Source organism: Piliocolobus tephrosceles, chromosome 8, assembly GCF_002776525.5.
Source record: "Piliocolobus tephrosceles isolate RC106 chromosome 8, ASM277652v3, whole genome shotgun sequence".
Classification (NCBI taxonomy): domain Eukaryota; kingdom Metazoa; phylum Chordata; class Mammalia; order Primates; family Cercopithecidae; genus Piliocolobus; species Piliocolobus tephrosceles.
Window position 1 is genome coordinate 2,627,128 of NC_045441.1, and position 27,880 is coordinate 2,655,007.

At 54.7% G+C, this 27,880-nt stretch overlaps 1 protein-coding gene across 1 annotated transcript in view; it reads left to right on the forward strand.

Annotated features, from left to right (window-relative positions):
- SNX8 (sorting nexin 8) overlaps nt 1-27,880 on the forward strand; it is a 55,617-nt gene extending 27,737 nt beyond the window's left edge. The window contains exons 2-11 of the mRNA XM_023188457.1: nt 7,390-7,595; nt 9,385-9,502; nt 12,965-13,086; nt 15,459-15,539; nt 18,350-18,510; nt 19,791-19,923; nt 25,098-25,166; nt 25,386-25,535; nt 25,870-26,019; nt 27,714-27,880. Coding sequence (XP_023044225.1) covers nt 7,390-7,595; nt 9,385-9,502; nt 12,965-13,086; nt 15,459-15,539; nt 18,350-18,510; nt 19,791-19,923; nt 25,098-25,166; nt 25,386-25,535; nt 25,870-26,019; nt 27,714-27,827 — 1,304 coding nt within the window. The 3' untranslated portion in view covers nt 27,828-27,880. The remainder of the gene's footprint in view (nt 1-7,389; nt 7,596-9,384; nt 9,503-12,964; nt 13,087-15,458; nt 15,540-18,349; nt 18,511-19,790; nt 19,924-25,097; nt 25,167-25,385; nt 25,536-25,869; nt 26,020-27,713) is intronic.

Here is a 27,880-nt window from a genome sequence, read left to right on the forward strand (position 1 = left end):
AGGCTCCCGCCACCATGCCTGGCTAATTTTTTTGGTATTTTTAGTAGAGACAGGTTTTCACTGTGTTAGCCAGGATGGTCTTGATCTCCTGACCTCATGATCCGTCCGCCTCGACCTCTCAAAGTGCTGGGATTACAGGCATGAGCCACCATGCCCGGCCTTTTATTTATTTATTTTTTTGAGATGGAGTCTCACTCTGTTCCCCAGGCTGGAGTGCAGTGGTGCGGTCTCACCTCACTGCAACCTCCACCTTCCAGGTTCAAGCGATTCTCCTGCCTCAGTCTCCTGAGTAGCTGGGACTACAGGCTCCCACCACCATGTGTAGCTAATTTTTCTATTATTATTATTATTATTTTAATTTTTGAGACTGAGTTTCACTCTTGTTGCCCAGGCTGGAGTGCAATGGCGTGATTGCCGCTCACTGCAACCTCCACCTCCCAGGTTCAAGTGATTCTCCTGCATCAGCCTCCCTAGTAGCTGGGATTACAGGCATGTATCGTATCACCACACCTGGCTAATTTTTGTATTTTTAGTAGAGATGGGTTTTCTCTATGTTGGCCAGGCTGGTCTCGAACTCCTGACTCAATGGATCTACCCACTTCAGCCTCCTAAAGTACTGGAATTACAGGTGTGAGACACCCCATCTGGACAATAATTACGTTTAATATTCTTTTCATCAATCTTATTTTTTTTTTGAAACAGAGTCTTGCTCTGTTGCCCAGGCTGGATTGCTTGAGCTCAGGAGTTTGAGACTAGCCTGGGCAACATAGCGAGACCCTATCTCTATGAAAAATTAATTTTTTTTGTGTGTGAGAGAGTCTTACTCTGTTGCCCAGGCTGGAGTACAGTGGCACAATCTCAGCTCGTTGCAACCTCCGCCTCCTGAGTTCAAGCAATTCTCTGCCTCAGCCTCCTGAGTAGCTAGGTTTACAGGCGCCCACCACCACTCCTGGCTAATTTTTGTATGTTTAGTAGAGATGGGGTTTCACCATCTTGGCCAGGCTGGTCTTGAACTCCTGACCTCGTATTCCGCCCACATCGGCCTCTCAAAGTGCTGGGATCACAGGCATGAACCACCTTGCCTGACCAAAAAATTAATTTTTTAAAAATATAAAATTTAGGCTGGGCGCAGTGGCTCATACCTGTAATCCCAGCACTTTGGGAGGCGGAGGTGGGTGAATCACGAGGTCAGGAGATCGAGACCATCCTGGCTAACACGGTGAAATCCAGTCTCTACCGAAAATACAAAAAATTAGCCAGGTGTGGTGGCGGGCGCCTGTAGTCCCAGCTACTTGGGAAGCTGAGGCAGGAGAATCGCTTTAACCGGGAGGCGGAGGTTGCAGTGAGCCGAGATCGTGCCACTGCATTCCAGCCTGGGTGACAGAGCGAGACTCCGTCTCAAAAAAATATAAAAATTTATATATATATACACACACACACACATATATTATCTATAAAAAGTTTAAATAAAATAGTCTATATGGCACTTTACAACTTTATGCACATGGAAATGGAAAGTAATCTGCAAAAATGTATATAGATGTATACACGTTGTAGGGATGGAGTGACCTTATTTCAAGATATTTTAATGTTACATCACATTAAATAAGGTATTAAAAATAAACCTTAAGGTTAATGAAATTGAGGCTATGAAAAGTGTCTGTTTAAAGTATACGACCGGCCGGGCGCGGTGGCTCAAGTTTGTAATCCCAGCCCTTTGGGAGGCCGAGACGGGCGGATCACAAGGTCAGGAGATCGAGACCATCCTGGCTAACACAGTGAAACCCCATCTCTACTAAAAAATACAAAAAACTAGCCGGGCGAGGTGGTGGGCGTCTGTAGTCCAGCTGCTCGGGAGGCTGAGGCAGGAGAATGGCGTAAACCCAGGAGGCGGAGCTTGCAGTGAGCTGAGATCCGGCCACTGCACTCCAGCCCAGGCGACAGAGCGAGACTCCGTCTCAAAAAAAAAAAAAAAAAAACAAAATGTATACGACGTAGGCTGGGTGCAATGGCTCACGCCTGTAATCCCAGCACTTTGGGAGGCCAAGGCGGGCGGATCACGAGGTCAGGAGATCGAGACAAGCCTGGCTAACACGGTGAAACCCCATCTCTACTAAAAACACAAAAAATTAGCTGGGCGTGGTGGCGGGCGCCTGTAGTCCCAGCTACTCAGGAGGCTGAGGCAGGAGAATCGCTTAAACCCGGGAGGCAGAGGTTGCAGTGAGCCAAGATTGCACCATTGCACTCCAGTCTGGGCAACAGAGCAAGACTCCATCTCAAAAAAAAAAAAAAAGAAGAAGAAATAAAGGCAGTGTTCAGAAACACCTGATTTTCATTCTGCTTTGCGGGAGGGGTCAGGACAAGTGTTCTAATTCCTTCTCTCTCTGTTGCCCTATGACAAGGGCTTTCAAACTATGGCCCCTGACCAGCGGCAGCATCTGGGAACTTGTTAGAAATGCAGATTCCAGACTGAGTATGGTGGCTCACGCCTGTCATCCCAGCTCTATGGGAGTCTCAGGCAGGCCGATCACTTGAGCTCAGAAGTTCGAGACCAGCGTGGACAACATGGTGAAACCCCATCTATATTAAAAATACAAAAATTAGCCGGTTGTGGTGGCGGGCACCTGTAGTTCCAGCAATTTGGGAGGCAGAGGCAGGTAGATCACTTGGGGTCAGGAGTTCAAGACCAGCCTGGACAACATGGTGAAACCCCATCTCTACTAAAAATACAAAATTAGCCGGGTATGGTGGCACACGCCTGTAATCCCAGCTACTTGGGAGGTTGAGGCATGAGAATTGCTTGAACCCTGGACACTGAGGTTGCAGTGAGCTGAGATTGTGCCACTGCACTCTAGCTTGGGTGACAGAGCAAGACTCCGGCACCCCCTCCAGAAAAAAGCAGATTCCCAGGCCCCACCCCAGCCCTCCTGTTGGAGAGACTCTGGGGGTGGACCTAGCCCTCTGTTTGAAGGAGCCCACCAGGCAATTCTGATACGCACCGACTTTGGAGAATTTAACCCTGGGACACTGTGCCATCCTCGCTGGTCCTGGTCCCCCCTCCGTTCTAGGGAACTGGCAGCTGGGGACAGCAGCCTTGTGTCGTGGAAGAGCATGGAACTTGGAGTTGGAACACGCATTCGGGTCCTCCCCACCACTACACAGGACGGTAGGAGCCACACTCGCGTTCTCCTTGGGAAGGCCCATGCCCTGTCCTGGCTCTGAAAGCACCAGCGCTGAAGCCCTCTCCACCGGCACCGGGAACCCCGGGGAGTGCCTGGGCTGCATGGACCTGGAGCTGGAGGTGTCTCCGAGTGCTCAGTGTAGCCCCACCGCTGGGTCAGCAGGAAGCGGTGCGTGGGCCAGTCTGGGGAGGGCTTGGCCTCCAGGCAACAGCTGCAGCTGTGCTGCTTGGGGACCTCCACTGTCTGTCCCGTGCGACCTGCGTCAAGGCTGTCAGAGCCTATGACTTCTGCCGAGGTCAGCATTTGCAGAAGTTGTGCTCGGATGAAGGGGGAGCGTCTTTGCACAGGGTTCGTTGGCAAATACTGTTTTTTTTTTTTTTTTTTTGAGTCTTGCTTTGTTGCCCAGGCTGGAGTGCAGTGGCACATGATCTTGGTTCACTGCAACTTTCACCTCCTGAGTTCAAGCGATTCTTGTGCCTCAGCCTCCTGAGTAGCTGGGATTACAGGTGCCCATCACCATGCCCAGCTAATTTTGTTTTGTTTTTTTGAGCCGGAGTCTCGCTCTGTCGCCCAGGCTGGAGTGCAGTGGCACGATCTCTGCTCACTGCAAGCTCCGCCTCCCGGGTTCACGCCATTCTGCTACCTCAGCCTCCCGAGTAGCTGGGACTACAGGCTTCCACCATCACACCTGGCTAGTTTTTTGTGTTTTTAGTGGAGATGGGGTTTCACCATGTTGGCTGGGATGGTCTCGATCTCCTGACCTCGTGATCTGCCCACCTCGGCCTCCCAAAGTGCCGGGATGACAGGCATGAACCACTGCGCCCGGCCATGCCCAGCTAATTTTTGTGTGCTTTGTAGAGATGGAATTTCGCCACGTTGGCCAGGCAGGCCTCAAACTCCTGACCTCAGGTGATGCACCTGCCTCAGCCTCCCAAAGTGCTGGGAATTCAGGCGTGAGCCACCGCGCCCGGCCAATCCTGTTTGTTTCTAAAGCTGTGGACGCTGGCGCGGAAGGCCCGAGGTGTCGGCTGTGAACAGAATGTGGCGCTGGCCTGCTCTGGGTCGTTACTGTCTGAGGTTCCTGGTAGAAGACACTGGGTGGGAGACGGGGGTGTGTGTGTTTGAAGTTTTGTTGTCTTCTGATTTGTGGATACCTCACTTGGAGACCCACAACCTCGTGAGGCCGAAAGGATCTTGAATATGGCTTGTGGGCTGTTCTCCCTTTTTTTGTTGCAAAGAGGGGTCACAGTGGGCCAGCGACTGACGTGGGCCTGACTCTGCCCCTCACCGCATGCCTGGTTCCTGTGACGTCTGCCCAGCCCCCTCTCACAGCCACATCTTTTCTAGTGGAGCATCCACGTGTGATTCCCATGCATCGTGTGGAAGGCACCGGTTTGTGAGCCAGTCTGGGGAGCTGACTGCCACCGAGAACTTGCTGAGAGGGGAATATCATTCTGAGTTGTAGCGGGTAGATTTACAGAATCTTTTCGGCTTGGAGCATGGTAAATCTGGAAGGAAGTCAGGGACATTTATTGAATATTTTCTATTTGCGAGTTATTTTCAGCTCTCCTGCCTCACTGAATTCTGAGGCCCTCGGCCTGGGATCTGAGGGGCCGCTTCCCTTCCAGGGTCTCCCAGATAGCAAGCAGCATTTCAGGGGCAGGACTTCCAAGTCCACGTTCTGGGTTGGGTCTGAAGCCCACAGTAAAGCAATTTGGTGCCAGAAGGGTTGGAGTGGGGAGGGATGCCGTTTGAGGGGCCTGCGGGGGTTGCTGCTGTATCAGGACATCGATGGCGATGGCCAGGCCCAGGGGGGAGGGCATCCTTACACCCACCACACAGATTTGAACGGTAAGCTCAGAGGTAGCTGCGCGCTAGGCCACACAGCTAGGAAATGATGGAGGCTGGATTACAGCCAGGATCTCTCTGCGCCAGATCCCATCCTGCGTCTACAGATTTTCCAGCCAGGGCCAAGCTGGCCTCTCTCGTCTGATCTGTTTTCTCTCTGTGGGACTGGGTTAGTTTAGGGTGTATTGTCCAGGCGCTGTGTCTTACTGGCTGTGTGCGTAGCTTCAAGGGGTGTCAGTTTGATGAGAATATTGAAGTCCCATTCGTGAGCGTAACATTTATTCCTGTAGAAAGCCAGGCTCCTTCTCCTGGGGTCTCTGCAGTGCGTGGTCCGTCACTTGCGTGTACCCTGTTTGAAATGATGTTTTTTTTCCTTTTCTTTTTTAGAGACAGGGTCTTACTCTGTCACCCAGGCTGGGGTGCAGTGGCCCAATCTCGGCATACCGCAGCCTTGAACTCTTGGGCTCAAGCAATTCTCCTGCCTCAGCCTCCTGAGTAGCTGGGACCACAGGTTGCACCACCATGCCCGTAATTTTATTTTTTGTAGAGATGGCATCTCTACAAAAGACCAGGCTGGTCTTTAACTCCTGGGCTCAAGTGATCCTCTTGCCTCAGCCTCCCAAAGTGCTGGGATTGTAGGCACTAGCCATTGTACCCGGTCTTTTACTTTCTTTCTTTCTTTCTTTTTTTTTTTTTTTTGAGGCGGAGTCTCGCTGTGTCGCCCGGGCTGGAGTACTGTGGCCGGATCTCAGCTCACTGCAAGCTCCGCCTCCCGGGTTCACGCCATTCTCCTGCCTCAGCCTCCCGAGTAGCTGGGAGTACAGGCGCCCACCACCTCGCCCAGCTAGTTTTTTGTATTTTTTTAGTAGAGACGGGGTTTCACCGTGTTAACCAGGATGGTCTCAATCTCCTGACCTCGCGATCCGCCCGTCTTGGCCTCCCAAAGTGCTGGGATTACAGGCTTGAGCCACCGCGCCCGGCCATTTCTTTTTCTTAATTAAAATTTATTTTGAAAATATGGACATCTGGCCGGGCATAGTGGCTCATGCCTGTGATCCCAGCACTTTGGGAGGCCGAGGTCGCTGGATCATTTGAGGTCAGGAGTTTGAGACCAGCCTGGCCAACATGGTGAAACCCTGTTTCTACTAAAAATAAAAAAATTAGCCAGGTGTATTGGTGCACGCCTGTCCTCCAGGTTACTCCGGAGGCTGAGGCAGGAGAATGGCTTGAACCTGGGAGGTGGAGGTTGCAGTGAGCCGAGATTGTGCCACGGCACTCCAGCCTGGGCAACAAAGTGAGACTCTGTCTCTCAAAAAAAGAAAAGGTATGGGTATGCTAGTTTAATAAACTGATACTTGAAAGCATAGCTTTTTAATGATTGGAACTTGTACACAGAAGTGGTTAAGATGTTTGAGAGCAATCGAGAGTTGAAGAAGTGTCTGATTTAAAATGTGTTTTTTGAGCTCTTTCAGATTCTCATGCAATCAAAGTTCAAATTCTTCACCAGCATGTGACCACTTGGTAATCATTACTGAGTTTACATTCTTGGAAGATGATGTTATTTTAGTGATCAGGAAAATCATAAAAATTGATACATGCTTAACAGAGAAAACTTAAACTTTTTTTTTTTTCTTTTGAGACAGAGTCTCTGTTGCCCAGGCTGGAGTGCAGTGGCGCGATCCTCCGCTTCCTGAGTGTAAGCAATAATTCTCCTGCCTCAGCCTCCTGAGTAGCTGGGTTTGCAGGCGCGTGCCAACATGAAAAAAAAAAAAAAAACAACTTTTTTTCTATTTAGAACTCACTCTGTATTAAAAACTGAACCGACTTTTTACATATGATGCCTTGTTTTGGTTTCTTCTTTGCAAGCTGGGCGTGGGATCTCTGATTTGCTTTTACCACTTTGTGCAGGATGCACAGTGACTTCTTGTCCGTAAGGTGGCTGGAGTTTTCTGGCTTAATTCTTCCGTGTGTATGGTCGGGAGTCCTAGCTATAAGCAGGTCCAGTGAGCGAGTCCGGCGTCGACTCCGTAGTGAGAGTGAACGAGTCCGGCCTCGGCTCCGTGGTGTGAGTGAGTGAGTGTGGCTGGCTGAGGATGGGACCTGCTGCGTGACGTGGCCAGAGTCCACGCGCTGAGCTAGCACAGAGCAGAGGGAGGCTGTGGTTTTCAATTTATTTTATTTTTTGTACAGACAGGGTCTCACCATATTGCCCAGGCTGGTCCTGAACTCCAGCGCTCATGTGATCCTCCCTCCTCGGCATCCCAAAGTGCTGGGATTACAGGGGTGCGCCACCGTGCCCGGCCAAGGCTCCACTTTTTGAGCAGCTGTTCTCACTGGTCATTCACCCTCTCCCCTGCAGATCTGCCGACACCCCAGGCCATCAAGCCCCCGGCCATCGTGCAGCAGGCCGCAGCCCCCAGTCGAATGCAGATGCCGCAGGGGAACCCACTGCTGCTGTCCCACACCCTGCAGGAGCTGCTGGCCAGGGACACCGTGCAGGTGGAGCTCATTCCGCAGAAGAAGGGCCTCTTCCTGAAGCACGTGGAGTATGAGGTTTCCAGCCAGGTAACCGGCAAATTGTGTGTATGTCGGGGCAGGATGGGGAAGAAAGGGTCGCATCTCAGCATCTCAGGGCAGGAGTGGTGTGACAGGAGAAGGTTGAAGGGTGAGTCTGTGCGGCTGGCTACAGGCAAGATCCAGAACTCGCAGCAGGGTCAGACTGTGGAGCTGACTTTTCCACACCTCTTTTCCTTGCACTTCACTCTGGCCCAGCCGTGTCCCCACCTGGTCCAGTTCGTCCTCTCCACCACTGTGCTCTGCAGTCTTGTTTTTTTTCTTTTCTTTTCTTTGCTCTTCTTTTCTTTTTCCTTTCTTCTTCCCTCCCTTCCCTTCCCCTTCCCCTTCCCTTCCCTTTCCCCTTTCCCTTCCCCTTTCCTTTCTTTTTGTTTTGAGACGGAGTCTCGCTCTGTCGCCCAGAGTGGAGTGCAGTGGCACGATCTCAGCTCACTGCAAGCTCCGCCTCCCAGGTTCTCGCCATTCTCCTGCCTCAGCCTCCCGAGTAGCTGGGACCACAAGTGCCCGCCATCATGCCTGGCTAATTTTTTGCATTTTTAGTAGCAACAGGGTTTCACCATGTTAGCCAGGATGGTCTTGATCTCCTGACCTCGTGATCCACCCACCTCAGCCTCCCAAAGTGCTGGGATTACAGGCGTGAGCCACCATGCCCAGTCTTGTTTTTTTTTTTTAATTACAAACGGAGACTTGCTATGTTGTCTCAGCTGGTCTCGAACTCCTGGGCCCAAGCATTCCTCTCACATTGGCCTGCCAAAGTGCTCGGCTCACAGGCATGAGCCGCTTGCACCTGGCCTTAAGGATGAGCGAGCAGGTCTCCCTACCCTGCTGTCTGCTCTGCTCTGCTTCATTGTGTTCCAGAGCCTGTGGCCACACGGTTCTAATGGTTGTCAGTAGTGCTACCAAAGGACGAAGGGGGTCAGAAAGGGGAGGATTCCCTTCGAGGACCGTGTCAAAGCCGCCTTGCTGTCTGGCATTGCTGTGGTTCCTGGCCCTCTGGGCCACAGTCGCAGATGTGGACCAGCCGGTGGGATGCTGCGGGGGAGCGGAGCGAGCCAACCCTTCCTTCTGGGGCCCGGCAGCCTGGGGGCGAGGCAGCTGTGACTGTGTGAGATGTGCTGTTCCCTGCCAGGAGCCAGCAGCTGGCCTTTCTTCCAGTCTTACTAAGCTGCCCGTCCCTTAAGTAAATTCATTGCCACGCAGGTAACATTTGTCAAGGAGGCAGTTTGGTCACCCCCGATGTGTGTGTCATGGGCCAGCCACCGACCAGGTGGGAAGCCGCTGTGCTTCATATCATTTGTTTAATTTTTTTTTTTTTTTTTTGACACAAAGTCTCACTTTGTTGCCCAGGCTAGAGTGCAGTGGCGTGATCTTGGTTCACTGCAACCTCCGTCTCCCGGGTTCAAGGGATTCTGCTGCCTCAGCCTCCAAAGTAGCTGGGATTACAGCTGCCCACCACCACACCCAGCTAATTTTTGTATTTTTAGTAGAGATGGGATTGTGCCATGTTGGCCAGGCTGGTCTCGAACTCCTGACCTCAGGTGATCCACCCGCCTCAACCTCCCAGAGCGTTGGGAATACAGGTGGGAGCCACTGCGCCCGGCCTAAGAGTTTAAAAGTTGCATTGCCATTCATGAAGGCATTACAGGATTTATCTGTTTAGTAAAGGCCTGGTGAGAGGAGATGCACGTGGTGCTGTTGTTTTCCCGGGCTCTGCTGAGGGGAAGTGATGAGGCGGCGTGGTTTCCAACGTCGGATCCAAGCACCGAACCTTCTCTTGCAGCGCTTCAAGTCCTCCGTGTACAGACGCTACAACGACTTCGTGGTCTTCCAGGAGATGCTCCTGCACAAGTTCCCCTACCGTATGGTGCCTGCCCTGCCACCCAAGAGAATGCTGGGAGGTAAAGCTGGGTGTGCTGCCCACCGGGGGCGGAGGGGGCGAGCCCACCCTGTGGTCCCGGCTCAGGGATGGAGCCCACTGTAGACTAGGCAGGTGCAGGGCTGCAGGGAAACTCCAGTCTTTTGGCCTCTGGGGCAGAGCTATGGCTTGAGTACAGCCTTGGTACAGGCAGGGAGACTGGCACCCAGCATCCTTGGCCCACTGGTGCCTTCAACTGGACGACTGACAGGTGGGGAAGCCCTTGCTGTGCAGGTGTGAAAGAGAACCCCAGTTCCCCTCTCGAGAGTGCAGTGGCCAGGGCCCCCGAGAAGGGGCCTGCCAGGAGCATTGCTGGGAGGACTGCCAGGAGCACTGTGTACTCACCTGGCTGGCATTGCCCTGCCGGCATCTGCAAAGCCATGGGAGCCTGAGCCGTGGGCACCATGGGAGCACTCGACCTCATGGAAGAGAACAGAAGTTGTGCAAGTAGGAAATGTAAGCTGCATCTTGCAGGAGAGAAAAGACAGCCTGTGGCTGCCTCACCTTCACCTCTCTGCCTGAAGATGGCCTTGGGCCAGGTGGGAGATCGCAGATGACCTGGGGGCCCCTCCCCAGGCCTGCGTCCCCCTGGGCTGCAGAGCACGTGGACTGCGGCTGCCAGCTCTGATCTCACTGGTGGTCTCTCCCTCAGCCCGTTCCTCCAATTCTGAATAAAACATGCTGGGGAGGCGAGTGCTTAGTGCTTGATCATGGCTTTCTGCCGTTCCCAGCCCTTCCACAGTCACCCTGTCCTGGACGGGGGCGCAGCGTGGGAGCTAACACAGTGGCCAGTTCCCCGCATCTGAAATCATACAATGGTGCATAAATGCTTCTGCCTCTCGCCGGTCACTGAGTAGCCCAGGGTCTGATGGTGTGATTTTCTCCCCGTGCCATGTGAACGCCACAGAGCAGATCATTCTGATCACGCTGAAGGGCACGTGGGCACTTAGGACAGCAGAGAGCAGAGGACGCAACAGGGATGTGGGATGCTGGCCCAGACCTGGGCATCCGAGTTGCTGAGCGCTGGCTGGTGTTCAGCACCTGGAAACCGCACCCACGTGCTGTACCACTTGCACGTTATAGGAGCGCAGCCTCATTGGAAGAGGCCTGCCAGTCTTGAGCCAGGAGGGAGGCCCCAGCCAACTGTATTTGTTTTGTTTTCTTTTTTTTTTTTTTGAGACAGAGTCTCACTCTGTTGCCCAGGTTGGAGTGCAGTGGTGTAATCTCGGCTCACTGCAGCCTCTGTCTCCTGGGTTCAAGTGATTCTCATGCCTCAGCCTCCCAAGTAGCTGGGATTATAGACACGTGCCGCTGTGCCCAGTTCATATTTGTATTTTTGTAGTGACAGGGTTTCACCACGTGGCCCAGGCTGGTCTTGAACTCCTGACCTCAGGTGATTCACCTGCCTCGGCCTCCCAAAGTGCTGGGATTATAGGCGTGAGTCACCATGCCCAGGCTGTATTTGTTTTCTTTCTTTTCTTTTTTTTTTGAGACAGAATCTTGCTCTGTCGCCCAGGCTGGAGGGCAGTGGTGCAATCTCGGCTCATTGCAAGCTCCACCTCCCGGGTTCATGCCATTCTCCTGCCTCAGCCTCCAGAGTAGCTGGGACTACAGGCGCCCGCCACCTCGCCTGGCTAATTTTTTGTATTTTTAGTAGAGACAGGGTTTCACCATGTTAGTCAGGATGGTCTCGATCTCCTGACCTCGTGATCCGCCCACCTCGGCCTCCCAAAGTGCTGGGATTACAGGTGTGAGCCACCATACCCAGCCTGTTTTCTTTCTTTTATGGTGTTTGTTTTTGTTTTTGTTTTTTTAGATGGAGTCTTGCCCTGTCACCCAGGCTGGAGTGCAGTGGCAAGATCACGGCTCACTGCAAGCTCTGCCTCCCGGGTTCACGCCATTCTCCTGCCTCAGCCTCCTGAGTTGCTGGGACTGCAGGCACCCACCACCACGCCCGGCTAATTTTTTGTACTTTTAGCAGAGACGGGGTTTCACCGTGTTAGCCAGGATGGTCTCAATCTCCTGACCTCGTGATCCGCCTCCCTCGGTCTCCCAAAGTGCTGGGATTACAGGCGTGAGCCACAGTGCCCTGCCTCTTTTATGGTTTTTTTTAGAGACAGGGTTTTGCTACGCTGGCCAGGCTGATGTAGAACTCCTTGGCCTCACGTGATCTGCCCTCCTCAGCCTCCCAAAATGCTGGGATTACAGGCGTGAACCATCGAACCTGGCTGTATTACTTAATACACTAAAATAGTATTTAAAGGCTGGGTGCTGGTGGCTCACGCCTGTAATCCCAGTACTTTGGGAGGCTGAAGTGGGCGGATCACCTGAGGTCAGGAGTCTGAGACCAGCTTGACCAACATGGTGAAACCCCCGTATCTATTAAAAGTACAAAAATTAGCTGGGTGCGGTGGCACACACCTGTAGTCCCAGCTACTTGGGAGGCTGAGGCAGGAGAATCGCTTGAACCTGGGAGGTGGAGGTTGCAGTGAGCCGAGATGACACCACTGCACTCCAGCCTGGGTGACAAGAGCAAAACTCCGTCTCAAAAAAAAAAAAAGTACTTAAATACCATTTTTATTTGTGTTCAGGCTGAAATGTCCTGAATGCATCAGTATATGCTTTTACTTTTTTTCCCCTTAGAGTGAAAATATTTAACTCGAATGAAAGCAATGAGTACTTGGATCCTTTGCAGAGTGAGTTATAAGCACAGTGAATAGAAAAACTCGGCCGGGCGCGGTGGCTCATGCCTGTAATCTCAGCGCTTTGGGAGGCCGAAGTGGGCGGATCACCTGAGGTTGGGAGTTGGAGACCAGCCTGACCAACATGGTGAAACCCCATCTCTACTAAAAATACAAAAATTAGCCGGGTGTGGTGGCAGGCACCTGTCATCCCAGCTAATTCCAGAGGCTGAGGCAGGAGAATCGCTTGAACCTGGGAGGTGGAGGTTGCAGTGAGCCAAGATTGTGCCACTGCACGCCAGCCTGGGCACCAAGAGCGAAACTCCGTCTCAAAAAAAAGAAAGAAAGAAAAAAAAACCTGGGTTGCGTTAGCGTTGGAGCGTAGCAAAACCCATTTGTTCGCAGAGAGAAGTGCCAGGAGGGGATTCTGGAGGATGTCTTTAATGGAGGTGATCAAAGTGACCGCTCACGTGGTTCCCAGGACTTCCCTGTGCCGGAAACCACAGGACACAAGCAGATCTGTGGTCTTCCCTGGCAGCTCCTGGACCCCAGTGTGTGTGGCCGGAGGGGGCATCTGGGAATGGGGCTCTTGCTCTGGGCAGCTTTTTCAGACCCATTGTCCGAGCAGCACTGGGTGCCCGGCCAGTGCCCTCCGCTAGCCGCTGGGCGCTCTGCCGCCTGTAGGGAGAGTTTTGAGAACTCGCCCAGAGCAGAGGGGGGCCGGCACCCTGGACTCTGTCCAGTGACCCCATGTCCTCCTCCAGCCGACAGGGAGTTCATCGAGGCCAGGAGGAGAGCCCTGAAGCGCTTCGTCAACCTGGTGGCCCGGCACCCCCTGTTCTCTGAGGATGTGGTCCTCAAGCTCTTCCTGTCCTTCAGTGGCTCGGTGAGTGCGTCTGCCCTGGCCCCGGGAGTTCCCGAGCCTCCGGACCCGCCCTTTCCTCTCTCAGGTTTGGTTCTTGTCCTCCTGGTCCCTCGTTGGACGCCCAGCAGGAAAGACACGGGCAAGACTTCTTTCCTCTCCAGGTAACAGTCTGAATGTGATTTTCAGAGGTGTCCCTGGTGTTGACTCTGCGGATTTGGTAAAGCCGTGTGGAGATCATGGGTCTCTGTGGTCACTCTGAGGATTCAGGCTGGATGGTTTGGAGGGTCTAGGGAGGTGCCAGAGACTGCAGATGGGAAGAAGGGTTTACTTGGAACAAGGCCCTGTCTGACTAGGGACCCGTGGAACACAGGCTGAGCCTCCTTGTCGGAGCCACAGCACAGACCTGCGGCTGGGAATTAGCTTCTTTTACATGCGCTCCGTCCGGGTCCGAGCCGGGGGGGGGTTCCTTCCTCCCAGCTGCTGCGGCACAGCTTTAGTGTGTGTCAAGAAGCTACAGCTTGCGGGCACGGTGACCCATGCCTCTCATCCCGGCACTTTGAGAGGCCGAGGCCAGATGGTCGCTTAAGCCCAGGCGTTTGAGACCAGCCTGGGCAACGTCGCGAAACTTCGTCTCTACCAAAACAAAATGAAACTGAGGCCAGGCATGGTGGTGCACACCTGTAATCCCAGTCACTCAGGAGGTGAGGCATGAGAATCACTTGAACCCGGGAGCTGGAGCTTGCAGCGAGCTGTGATTGTGCCACTGCACTCCAGCCTGGGCGACAGAGCGAGACCCTGTCTCAAAAAAACAAAAGACAAAACAAAACAAAACAAAAAACAAAAATACCAACCCTGCAGCACAGCTCCTGTTTCCTGCAGGAGGAAGCAGCTGCCAGCCCCTCCAGGGAAGGCGGACCCTGTGCTTCTCCTCCGCCTGTGCCTGCAGGACCCTCTCCCTGTGAGGGGAGGGGCGGGGGCTCCACTGGAATAGAGGTTTCCAGGCTCTCCTCTATTTTCTGGAAAGCCTTCTTGAATGGGGAGCTGAGGGCCCCTGCCCGTGTCTCTGCTGCAGGAAGACATCCCCACTCCCAGGCTGACTTCACACAAGCCTTGCTTCCTTTTCTCTTCACTTGTCTCGGAGGCAGAGGGGCCTTTGCCCTGTGCCTGGGGTGTCTCTGGGATGCACCCGGGGATGTCTGGAGCACGCAGTGGGATCTTTTGAGCCGCAGGGGTGGAAACCTTCCTTTGGAAGGCGATCTGGATTGTCAGAAGAGGAATGTGGCAGGACCTGGGAGGGGCGGTGGGGAGGGGTGCCGTGGGTCACGGGTGGGCGATACCCCTGTTCTGGGGGTAGGACGCTCCCTGTGGCCTTTCCACAGGTATCATTCTCTGTCACTTCCCGGCCTCAGTTTTCTTGCTTGCTTTCTGTTTTTAAAGATGGGGTCTCACTATGTTATCCAGGCTGGCCCTGAACCCCTGGGCTCTAAGCGATCCTCCCGCCTCAGGCTCTGAGTAGCTGGGACTACAGACATGCATCATGCTGGGCCTCAAGTTTTTGTTTTTTGTAAAATGAGAGTTGAGTCAGATGATCTTCAAGGCATCTCTGAAATTTGAGAATTCCTGGACACGTCAACAGCTGCCTATTAGGGTTTCCCCTTGTATCTCCTGGGTGGTTCCTGATTTGAAGGCATGGCTTTGCCCGGGGGGCCTCGTTCAGATGAGAGGACTCCAGTGCTAGGGGTTGGGCCTGTCCTTCCTCTGCCCAGCAGCTCCCTGGGCTCTGGTGTCCCTGGCGCCAGGCATGCATTCCCAGGAAGGAAGACACTTTTGCCCTGTTCTATGGCGCTTTTGGAATCTACCAGGGTCTCAAGTATCTGCTGTCTGTCTCCGGGGCTGATGCCGCCCCCCATCTGTGGATGGACGGGCTGTATCTCTGCAGAGCCGCCTCTGGTCTGTGGATGGAAGGGCTGTTGCTCTGGAGAGCTGCCCCTGGTCTGTGGATGGAGGGGCCGTTTCTCTGCACAGCCTCCCCCCGTCTGCGGATGGAGGTCTGTGAATGGAGTCGCTGTCTCTCTGGAGAGCTGTCCCCCGTCTGCGGATGGAGGGGCTGTCTCTCTGCAGAGCTGTCCCCCGTCTGTGGATGGAGTGGCTGTGCCTCTGGAGAGAGGCTGCAGGTTTGTGGGGCTTCTGCTGTGAAGCCAGGACATCCTGTTTGGTGAGAAAAACATCTAAGGGAGAGTCAAGAGATTGCGGAATCCTAATGTCAAAGCCAACATATGGAAATGTGTTTCTCCTGAGGAAGGACGACATCCCGCTCCACAGTGGCCCATGCCCCACAGCCGCTTTCTTGCTGCCTGTAGAAGAGGGTGAAGCTGTCTCTTTTCCTTTTGCAGGATGTGCAGAACAAGTTAAAGGAGTCAGCACAGTGCGTCGGGGACGAATTCATGAACTGTAAGCTGGCTACCAGGGCCAAGGTATTTTTCTGACTTTGAAGAGTCCTTTCCTTTTTAACCAGAGAAACAATAGTTTTAACCCTGTGTAGTGATTCTGCCTCCTCTGCGTGGCAAGGATTATGCTGACATCTGTCGCATGATTTCCTCATTTAACCCTCGTTTCAGCTGCTCTGACACAGGGCCGGGAGGCCTGTTTTACGGATGGAGAAACAGGCTCGGCGAGCCAAGGCCCCGAGCCTCTAAGCAGCAGGGCCGGGATGCGGCTGAGCTCTGACCTCAGGCCTTCCAGGCACCCCGTGCCCTCCGCCCCTTTCTGTGACTCAGACAGCTGGATGCTTGTGTCACGGCCTCTTCAGATTTCTGGGGATTCATTGTTGCATCTGTTTATTATTGAATGTTTGAAATCTGGTCTTTTTCCAAAAAGGACTAAGGTAGCTACTTGGTAGTATTTTTGTTTTTTGTTTTTTCTCTTTAAACCTCTTCTTCAGGCTGGCACGGTGGCTCATGCCTGTAATCCCAGCACTTTGGGAGGCCGAGGCTGTCAGATCACTTGAAGTCAGGAGTCTGAGACCAGCCTGGCCAACATAGCAAAACCCCATCTCTAATAAAAATACAAAAAAAAAAAAAATACTGGCCGGGCATGGTAGCTCGCACCTGTAATCCTAGTACTTTGGGAGGCCAAGGCGGGTGGATCAGGAGGTCAGGAGTTCAAGACTAGCCTGACAAACATGGTGAAACCCTGTCTCTACTAAAAATGCAAAAATTAGCCAGGTGTGGTGGTGGGCACCTGTAATCTCAGCTACTCAGGAGGCTGAGGCAGGAGAATCGCTTTAACCCAGGAGGCGGAGGTTGGAGTGAGCCGAGATCGCATGCCACTGCACTCTAGCCAGGGTGACAGAGACTCCATCAAAAAAAAGAAAAAAAATATTAGCTAGGCCTGATGGCAGGCACCTGTAATCCTAGCTACTTGGGAGACTGAGGCAGGAGAATTACTTGAACCCAGGAGGCGGAGGCTGCAGTGAGCCGAGGTCATGTTACTGCACTCCAGCCTGGGTAACAGACTCAGACTTTGTCTCAAAAACAATAGCAACAACAAAAAACCCAGAAAAAAACCTGCTTCTTCATACAAAAATAAAAAGTCTAATTTTATTTTATTTTATTTTATTTTTTGAGACAAGGTCTTGCTCTGTCCCAAAGGCTGTAGTACAGTGGCACAATCATAGGTCATTGCAGCCTTGACCTGCTGGGTTCCAGCGATTCTCCCACCTCAGCCTCCCATAATAGCTGGGACTACAGGCGTGTGCCACAACACTTGGCTGATTTGTTTGTTTTCGGTATAGATGAAGTCTCACTGTGTTGCCCAGGCTGGCCTTGAACTCTTGGCCTCAAGCAGTCCTCCTGGCATGGCTCCCCAAAGTACTGGGATTATAGGCATGAGCCACCATGCCTGGCCAGATCTTTTACCTTCATTTTACTCACTGAGCTTTCTGTTTTCTGAGCACTGGTAGTTAGTATCAAAGCTTCTAAAAAGTCTTTGGGAATAAATGAGGCATACAAGAGGCCTTCCCCCCATGTGGAGAGTCTTTCAGGAATTTATGTTCATTGTGTTTCACTTGAAGATTGTTTGTTTTTATTTTTGTTGTTTTCTGGAGACAGGGTCCCCAGCATGGAGTGCAGTGTTGTGATCATGGCTCTTTGCAGCCTGGAACTCCTGGGCTCAAGTGATCCTCCTGCCTCAGCCCTCTGTAAGCGCCTGGGACGACAGGCGCTCCACCATGCCTGGCTAATTTTTTGATTTTTTGGGAGAGATGGGGTCTCACTGTGTTGCCTAGGCTGTTCTTAAACTCCCAGGCTCTAGCGATCCTCTTGCCTCTTTTCCAGAGTGCTGGGGTACATGTGTGAGTCACTGTATCCAGCTAAAGATTATTATTATTATTATTATTATTATTATTTTTTGGGATGAAGTCTCGCTCTGTCGCCCAGGCTGGAGTGCAGTGGCACGATCTCGGCTCACTGCAAGCTCCGCCTCCCAGGTTCACCCCATTCTCCTGCCTCAGCCTCCCGATTAGCTGGGACTACAGGCACCCAACACCACGCCTGGCTAATTTTTTGTATTTTTAGTAGAGACGGGGTTTCACCGTGGTCTTGATCTCCTGACCTTGTGATCCACCCACCTCGGCCTTCCAAAGTGCTGGGATTACAGGTGTGAGGCACCGTGCCCGGCAAGATTATTTGAAGGTTTTGTTGGTTTGTTTTGAGACAGAGTCTTGCTCTGTTGCCCAGACTGGAGTGCAGTGGTGCGAGCTCAGTTCACTGCAACCTCTGCCTCCCAGGTTTAAGCAATTTTCCTGTCTCAGCCTCCAGAGTAACTGGGATCACAGGCGCCCGCCACCACACCCAGCTAATTTTTGTGTTTTTAGTAGAGATGGGGTTTCACCATGTTGGTCAGGCTGGTCTCGAACTCCTGACCTCAGGTGATCCACCCGCCTCGGCCTCCTGAAGTGCTGGGATTACAGGCGTGAGTGACCGCCCCCGGCCTTATTTGTTTTTGGATAGGTCCTCCGGTGTGATGGGATTTCAGTGGACAGAGTGGTCCTCATCCCAGAGCTCATTTGTCTTCGTGTTTGTGGCATTCAAGTGATGATGGTTTTCGTTTCTTTTTTGGACGTACAGAGTGATCCCTGCAGGCCTGGAGGAGTGGGGCTCTCAGGGTGGCTCATGGACCTGCTGGGTCTCCCGTGGCTCAGCTTTTGGGGGACTGGCTGCTCCCGTCTGACAGGTGCTCCCCAGCGAGTAACACACAGTCTCTCTCCCCCTCCGCATCATGTCAGGACTTCCTCCCAGCTGACATCCAGGCTCAGTTTGCCATCAGCCGGGAGCTAATCCGGAACATCTACAACAGCTTTCACAAGCTTCGCGACAGGGCCGAGCGGATCGCGTCGCGGGCCATCGACAACGCGGCAGATCTTCTCATATTCGGGAAGGAGCTAAGGCAGGTGACCTTTCAGCTTCTGCAGGGGCATGCGCGGTGGGACGGGAATCCACGCTGGTGAAGGGCTTGGGCAGAAAGTGCATTTACCGTAATAACCAGCATCCTGACCTGTTTCACCACAGAAGGGGCAGAAAGTGGGTCGGGCACATGGGGGGTCATATTGAGAAGAAACACGGGAGAATTTCAGCCCTGAAACACAGATTTCTGAGCACGCGTAAATGCTCACCAGTTTCTAGTCTGGTAGTTTTCCCACTGTCAGGATGAGAATTTAAAAAAAGATCCCAGGCCAGGTGCGGTGGCTCACGCCTGTGATCCCAGCACTTTGGGATGCCAAGGTGGGTGGATCACTTGAGGTCAGGAGTTCGAGACTAGCCTGACCAACATGGTGAAACCTTGTCTCTGCTAAAAAAAATACAAAATTAGCTGGGTGTGGTGGCACATGCCTATAATCCCAGCTACTCAGGAGGCTGAAGCAGGAGAATTGCTTGAACCTGGGAGGTGGACGTTGCAGTGAGCCGAGATTGTGCCATTGCACTCCAGCTTGGGCAACAAGAGCAAAACTTTGTCTCAAAAAATAAAAAAATAAAAAAAAGAGCCCTGGCCAGGCACGGTGGCTCACGCCTGTAATCCTAGCACTTTGGGAGGCCAAGGCGGGTGGATCATGAAGTCAGGAGTTCAAGACCAGCCTGGCCAAGATGGTGAAACTCCGTGTCTACTAAAAATACATATACACAAAAAAATTAGCTGGGCATGGTTGTGGGTGCCTGTAATCTCAGCTACTTGGGAGGCTGAGGCGGAGAATTGCTTGAACCCGGGAGGCAGAGGTTGCAGTGAGCTGAGATTGGGCCACTGCACTCCAGCCTGGGCGACAGAGCAAGACTCCATCTCAAAAAAAGACAAAAAGATCCCTTTGACTTGGGGAAGAACAGACCATGGGCTGGCAATGCTTCCTTTGCCTGAGGGGAGGGGAGACCCCACCCAGGACTCTGCTCCCCCAAGCAGTGCCCCTCACCTGTGCACACATGTCACCTGGGGGCTGGTAGGGAAGAACAGATGCAGCAGGGCCTGGGGTGCAGCCCCAGGGCCACTCTTTTGTCCTGGGCTTCCAGGGTCCCCACAGGCCACTCTTTGAGCAGCAGGGGCACAGGACGGGGGAGCATGCAGGTTGCCGTGGAGGATGTAGTGTTGAGAGCTGCATGTCTGTGGCGGGGGATGCCAGGCTTGACTGCGGGGTGAGCTCCAGGCCTTGAGTGTCTCCTCTCGTGTGCTTGCTCCCTCAGTGCAATCGGGTCCGACACAACCCCGCTGCCCTCCTGGGCTGCTCTGAACAGCAGCACCTGGGGGTCCCTGAAGCAGGCTCTGAAAGGCCTGTCTGTGGAATTCGCGCTGCTCGCCGATAAGGCCGCACAACAGGTGAGTGGATCGGTTCTCCCAGGCGCCTGTTCCAGAGAACACACTATGCCTTGGCATGGGGAGTGCCTCCTGCTTACACGGGCTTCACAGTTTGTTTTTGTTTTGTTTTTTTGAGACAGAGTCTCGCTCTGTCGCCAGGCTGGGGTGCTGTGGTGCGATCTCGGCTCACTGCAACCTCCGCCTCCCGGGTTCAAGGGATTCTCTTCCCTTAGTCTCTTGAGTAGCTGGGACTACAGGTGTCCACCACCACGCCTGGCTAATTTTTTGTATTTTTAATAGAGACGAGGTTTCACCATGTTGGTCAGGCTGGTCTTGAACTCCTGACCTCAGGTGATCCGCCCACCTCGGCCTCCCAAAGTGCTGGGATGACAGGTGTGAGCCACCGTGCCCGGCTGGCTTCCCAGTCGTGAGCTGAGTGAGTGAGCAGCTGTGCCCTGGGTGGGAGCTGTCTGTCCCCATCTCTTCCTGGTGGCTCCTAGGAGTGTTGATGCTTTCGAGGGGGGTTGCCAGTGACAAAACAGATAGGGCTGTAGTCTTGAGTGTTGATTTTGCTGAGGTTGGAAGAGAAGATAGACTCTGTCTTTGAAAAGATCATCTCAGGCTTCCAGGCATGCTCCTGGGTGGACCAGATAGTTCCCGCTTTGCTGTCTGAGTCAGCTAGGATTTGGCACTGGAGACTTAACTCATCAGAATGATGATGAAGCCCCAGCACCCAAGAGGCTCCCACCTCCCACTCCACACACAGCCTTAGGAAGTGCTTCTGCTGCATGGGCAGAAGCTGTTTTTAGAAATCCGCCAAGATCTTGGAGTCATTTGGGATCAGTCTGAAGATACGGTGTTTACTATCACGCTGCAAGGCTCATCTGGGTGCTTTTATGTTAAAAAACTGTTACGTGGCTGGGCATGGCGGCTCACACCTATCATCCCAGTGCTTTGGGAGGCCGAGGCAGGAGGACTGCTTGAGCCCAGGAGTTTGAGACCCAGCCTGGGCAACAGAACAAGATCTCATCTCTATATATAAAAAAAAATTAGCCGGGGTGGTGGTGCATGCGTGTAGTCCCAGCTACTCAAGAGGCTGAGGTATGAGGATCACCTGAACCCAAGAGGTAGAGGCTTCAGTGAGCCGTGAGGGTACCACTGCACTCCAGCCTGGGCGACAGAGTGAGACCTGTCTCAAAAACAAAAACAAGCTGACGCAGTTGTGAAGGTGGGAGCTTGCTACCTAGCTCCTATTTCTTGGGCAAGTGGTCTCCAGGCTGCTTGTATTGGTTTGAAGTAAGTGATCAGATCATGCCCATGAGGGCCGCACTCCCCGCGGAGCCCTGGAACTCCTGATGGCTTGGTGAACCCACCTGCTGTGGAGTCGGGGCTTTTCAAGCTGGAACCGGGACGCTCAAGTGCCCGTGACATTTTTCATGCTGAAGAGGAAATTTGATGTCTTTGCTGGTGTGGAAAGTCCTGGGTTTTCTTCCTCTTCCGCCCCCGTGCTTGTGTGTTCCCTTTAGAAACGGAGGGAGGGCACTGTTGGTGTCTGTGGATTGGGGCTGGGTCTATTCTGTCTTCAGGTCTGTGTGCCCCCTGCCCCCAGGTGGAGGGGACCGAGAACGTGGGGCTGGGGGCTTGTCCGCATAGAGACAGAGGAGCTCAGGGCCGCCTGCCCTGTGCATCGTGCGTCTGTGCTGTGACTGTGCTCAAGCTACTTTGGTCTCCAGGCCTCAGTTTCCCCATCAATTAAATACAGGGGGGTTGGATTATATTATTAAAAGAGCTATTTTCTTTTTTTTTTTTTGAGACAAAGTCTCGCTCTGTCGCCCAGGCTGGAGTGCAGTGGTGCGATCTCGGCTCACTGCATCCTCTGCCTCCTGGGTTCAAGCGATTCTCCTGCCTCAGCCTCCCGAGTAGCTGGGATTACAGGTGCGCACCACAACGCCTGGCTAATTTTTGTATTTTTAGTAGAGACGGGGTTTCACCATGTTGGCCGGGCTGGTCTCAAACTGCTGACCTCAGGTGATCCGCCCACCTTGACCCCCCAAAGTGCTAGGATGACAGGCACTAGCCTCTGTGCGCGGCCAAAAGAGCTGTTTCTGTAACCTGCTGACCCTTTCCTCCAAACTCGGTGTGCCATAGGGACCCAGACCCTTGCCACATTCCACTCCCTCTGCAGCAGGTGGCTGCCGGCGGGGTGCCCAGAGTGCCCCAGGGCTCTGCAGAGCGCAGGATCAGCATCACTCATGAGGTGATTTCCAAAGTTTTTTCTGATTCAGCCCTGGATGCTTGCTGCATTTCCACCTTGAAGAGGAAGACAAGGTTGAGGCTTCTGGTGCAGTAGGAGTCTGTGGCTTGAGGTTCTGCCCAGCTCTGTGACTCTTGGACATTTCATGAGTTGTGTTTTGGGACTGTGATGTCTGGAGAAGTGCTGTTTCCTGGATATCTCTCACTGTCCTTGGTTGTTGTGAAATTGAGCTTTTACCTGGAACGAACCTCGAGGCCTTTCATTTGATGCAGCAAAAGTTCCATCTCACCCTTGCTGTTCAGTCAGAGGCAGGGAGGACCGTTTTTCCTAATTCTGCTTGTATTTACACCAGTGTTACTCTCCCCAGACCTGTTAGGAGCTGAAGGTAGCTATATCCCAGCAAGACACGTGAGACTCGGAGTAGGGTCTGTGTGTTCCAGGGTCTGGGTGATGGGGCATGCGCCTTGGTTAAAGGCGCGTGCATTGATGGTTTAGGGCACATTTGTCCAACCGGTGGCCCACAGGCTGCATGTGGCCCAGGACGGCTTTGAATGTGGCCTAACACAAGTCCGTAAACTTGGCCGGGCACAGTGGCTCATGCCTCTAATCTCAGCACTTTGGGAGGTTGAGATGGGCGGATCACCTGAGGTCAGGAGTTCGAGACCAGCCCGGCCAACATGGTGAAACCCCATCTCTACTAAAAATACAAAAATTAGCTGGGCGTGGTGGCACATGCCTGTAATCCCAGCTACTCGGGAGGCTGAGGCTGGAGAATCGCTTGAACCTGGGAGGTGGAGGTTGCAGTGAGCTGAGATCATGCCACTGTACTCCAGCCTGTGTAACAGAGGAAGACTCTGTCTCAAGAAACCCCAAATCTGTAAACTTTCTGAAACATGAGATTTATGCACAGACTTCCTTCCTTCCCTCCTTCCCGCCCTCCCTCCCTCTCTCTTTTGCTCATCAGCTGTCACAGTGTTAGTGTATTTTATGTGTGGCTCAAGACAATTCTTCTTCCAATGTGGCCCAGGGAAGCCAAAACATTGGACACCCCTGCTTTAGGGCGCTGTCTAGCACTGAACCAGAGATGGGACTTGGTGACAAATGACACAAGCAGAGGGACCCCCAAGTTCCCCCTCTTCTGCTGGGCCAGGGAATAAGCCTCCATTCTCCTGAGCCCCTGCCTGGTCAGGTGGGAGCTGGGCATCTGCGGTCAGCTGGCGTTTTCCGTCTTGAGTTTTAGAGACTCTTAGCACACCTCTTCTCCTGGCACATTTTACTGGCTGGAATCTCAGCTGCTTTGGGTGTGCGGTTGGTGGCTGGGGAGCTTCCTTGTTCAGTCGGCCTGAGGTCTGGCCTGGGCCGGTTCCTTCCTCCCAGAGTCAGAGGGGCTCCCCAGAACCACCAGCCAGGTCTGCAGGGGGCCCCCTTCCCCACCAGCCCACCCATTACCAGGCGGAGACGCCTTCGAGCCCAGGAGTCTGGATGGGAACAAGGCCTGCGTTCCCGTGGGACAGGGGCATCTTAGGGTCCCCTGGGGTACAGCAGAGCCTGGGCAGCACCCCTGGCTCCCAGTCCAGGACTGTGTCCCGTGAAACTCCTAGTCATTTCTTCTGCCTGCACCATCTCCTGCTGAGCTTGACCTGCAGGGCGTGGGGTGAGCTTTCCACCCCTGCCACGCGTGGAGCCCGGGGAATCGTGGAGGGAGTGTGGTCTCCCTGAGCTGCTCAGTGAGCTGTGGGGACTGAGGGCGGGAGCTGTGGGGACCGGAGCCTTTCAGGGCCGGGGTGTGACTGAAGGCGTCGGTGTTGGGGTTTCCCCAGGATACCTGCCGTGGGCCTGGCTTGGTTGCGGTTGTGGCTGGGGGGGTCGGTGGTGAGCTGTGCAGGTCAGGGGTGGATGGGCTGCCCCTTCCACTGCCTTCCCCGGACCCCTGCTGTCTCCAGAGCTTGGATCCTCCCCTCAGTGGCAGCCGGAGCCCAGGGCTTTGGACGGACTCTTCATACCACAGACGCCTCTGACCACTGTGCCTCCGGGTGGTGTGCACTGTGCCTGGCCTGCGCCCCCACCGAGCGCTGCTACCTGTGAAAGCCGGGTCGGCGGAGGCAGTGCCTGCATGGGGTTCGACCGGTGGGGGCTACCTCGTGTCCTCCCCCCACCCAGGTGCTGTGGTGATCCTAGGAGCAGGGCATCCCTCTGCCATGACGGGGCCCCCTTCCACTCCAGGACTGCCCGCCCTTTGCTGTGCACTCACTGCTCTGTTGGGCGCTCTCTGTGGCTGTGCTGCCCGCACAGAGCCTCGTGTGAGGGCCAGAGAGGAGCCTGTGTCCACCGCCACCCCCGCCGCCGAGTGTGGTGCTTCTGCGTGCAGCCCGAGGCGGCCGCCTCTCTTGCTGCATCAGCAGCGCGTCCTTCCTGCAGCTGCCGTCTCTCCTACCCTGCGCCCCCTTCCTAGGCCTGCGTTTCTCTCTCCTGTTACTGATGCGGAGAACACAACCTCGTTCTCCCCCGTGTCCCTCCTGGGCGTCCACGTTTTCCACACAGCTCACAGCGCCGATGGGAGCTCGGGTTTTCCACAGTGCTTGATGGAGCCTTAGGAGTGGGGGTTCTGGGGCGCCTGGCTCGCCCAGCGTGTGTGTCGGGAGATTCGCCGGCTTTGCGAAGGCCTGAGGCAGGCCGTGCTGATGAGCAGGAGGGCGGGCAGCTGCCCTGCGGGAACGCAGGCCTTGTTCCCATCCAGAGTCCTGGGCTCGAAGGTGTCTCCGCCTGGTCATGGGTGGGCCGGTGGGGAAGCGGGCCCCCTGCAGACCTGGCTGGTGGTTCTGGGGGGCCCTTCTGACTCTGGAAGGAAGGAACCGGCCCAGGCCAGGCTTGGGTCTGAGTTCCCGGGCAGGGGCCGGGTCCTGTATGCATCCGCGTGGGTGAGCTTCCCCTCGCCTTCCAGGGTAAGCAGGAAGAGAATGACGTGGTGGAGAAGCTGAACCTCTTCTTGGATCTGCTGCAGTCCTATAAGGTGAGTCTTGGCTGCTCCTTGGTGGGGGGCAGAACTTTCAGGAATGATCTTAGGATCCTTCTAGGGTCTAACTCCTGGGAGACGGAGGAGGAGCTGAGAAGCCAGGGCTGCAGGGGGAGACGGGGTCTTCCGTCTCGCGGGGGTGCTTCCCTCGGCCGGCTCCGCAGGGCCTGGTGCGGGCATTGAGGGCAGCGGCGAATGCCTCCCCTGGCCCGGCAGGACCTGTGCGAGCGGCATGAGAAGGGCGTGCTGCACAAGCACCAGCGGGCGCTGCACAAGTACAGCCTGATGAAGAGGCAAATGATGAGCGCCGCCGCGCAGAACCGCGAGCCGGAGTCCGTGGAGCAGCTGGAGTCCCGCATCGTGGAGGTGGGTGGCGTGGCGGCCGAGCAGGCCCGTGGGAGCCTTTCCCCTCCTGGCCATGGTGGGACCACAGCCGTCCTGGTGGGCTCCCCTGGGTTGGCTCCATGTGTCTGGAACAGAGCTGGGGGTGCAGTGGAGGCAAGGAGCCGGCCCGGGTGCCCAGAGTGACGCGGCTCCCTGCCCGGCGCTCCCTCCCCGGCCCTCTCTTACCTCGCCACCTTCCAAATGCCTGGTGAAGGCTGAAGGAGAAGGGGCCGTCCTGGCGCAGGGAGCACGCTGGTTTCCGGCCTTGGTGCTCCCGTTGCCGGCTGGGTGCCAAGGGCGGCTGTTTGCTCTGCAGCAGGAGAACGCGATTCAGACAATGGAGCTGCGGAACTACTTCTCCCTGTACTGCCTGCACCAGGAGACGCAGCTCATCCACGTCTACCTGCCCCTCACCTCCCACATCCTCCGCGCCTTCGTCAACTCTCAGATCCAAGGGCACAAGGAGGTGAGTCCGCCCTGCCCCGGCCGCTGTCTCAGCCACGGCCTTTCGTTGTCCCGCCGCCCTTCCTTCCAGCCTGGCGGCGCGGTGGCCGGCCGCACTACAGAGGTGTTTTAGTGCAGTGGGGATCCTTATGGGCCTTGGAACACGGTGCTCACCCAGATCTTCTAGTCTCCTGTGTAGCCAAAATCAGAATCGTGAGGGTGTCCCCAGTGATTCCTGGGGGGTGGAGGGAGGAGCAGACGGGGACAGTTTGCCTTCTGGAGGGATGTGAGAAGTCCGCGGCCCCCGCACCCGGAGGCGGAGAGAAGGGTTCTGCGCGCCTGGGAGCGCGTAGGTGGGTGTTTCTCCGAAGATCCCTGGCCGGCTTCTTCCAGATGGTGGTTCCTTCAGCCTGTGAGAAGAAACGCTCCCAAGGTCCTGGGAGAAGCCTCCCTTGATTTCTGGTGGCTAGCTCACTGCAGCGCCGCTGGGATTACAGGCCTGAGCCCCTGTGCCCGGCTGAAATTCTGTTTATTAAGGAGCTGCAAGCAGCTTTGAAGCCGTGGTCTGTGGTTTGTGTTGAACGGCACCAAGTGTCTGGGATGGTCACGAGATTCCACACTGTCCCCGGGAGGTGCTTGGTGCCTTGGGTGCCGTCCGGCAGTTTGGGAATGGCAGGCCCGGAGGCGGCCGTGGTGGGGCTGGAGAGGTGGGGACAGCTGTTGTATTAGGAGCATCACTGTGACACGGCCAGGGTCTCAGGGACCAGGTTGGGTTTGGACATGTGAGTGGCTGGGTGTGTCCTCATTGAAGGAACATGACCAACAGGCGGGGCCCTGTCCCGCCTGGGGCATGATGCCATAACCCCAGTCCTACCAGGTTTTTTATTGTGGTGATGAGGAATTTCCAGTCCTGTGATGCTGAGATGAGTGTGCTGTGGTCCAGTGACTCAGGCCCCCAGGGTGCGCCCTGCCCTTCTCTGGCCACCTGAGCCCCTGCCTGGCAGGTCTTGGCCTGACCCCTGCTTCACTGCCATGCTACCCTCCTCACATCCACAGCATCCGTTCCTTGCCCTGGTTCCCAAAGTGCTTGGCGAGTGGGGTTGCCGTTTGCATTCCCCATTTGAGTGTTACTGATTTGGTGGATGTGGTCTCTGTGTTTCTGGTTTGCTGTTTGGTTTTGAGGTGGAATCTTGCTCTGTTGCCCAAGCTGGAGGGCAGTGGTATCACAGCTCACTGCAGCCCCAGCCTCTCGAGTAGCTGGGACCACAGGGAGGCGCCACCACGTCCGACTAATATTTCTGATTTTCTGTGGAGACAGGGTGTCCTTATGTTGCCCAGGCTGGCCTTGGTGTTGGACCTGTCAAGGCTTCATGAGGCCAGTGCCCGCACGGCAGCTAGAGCATGTACTGGCGATGACGCGATAGTCATGTTTCTCACGATTCCATGGCAGGCAGATTTGCGGTCCTTTGGTCCTGGGTGCAGGGACCGAGGCGTGGGCGTCTCTGACCACGGGACACATGAGGTCGCTGGTCCACTCCTCATTTGGGCTTCCTCTGTGCAGGATGGGCAGCACTGGTTCTGCCAGAGGTTCGAGGAGCTGATGCACCCGAGGGCCTCTCCCTCCCTGTCACTGGCAGGGGAAGGAACTGGGATTAGAGCGTGAGGAGCAGCCCCGGCCCCGCCTGCTGATGTTGTTGTCTTCGTGTTCCCTTTCAGATGAGCAAGGTGTGGAACGACCTGAGGCCCAAGCTCAGCTGCCTCTTTGCGGGACCACACAGTGCCCTGACCCCACCGTGTTCCCCGCCGGAGGACGGCCTGTGTCCTCACTAGCGCCTGAGGCGGAGGTGGTGCTCCCTGCGGCCGCACTAAAACCTCTTTCCAAA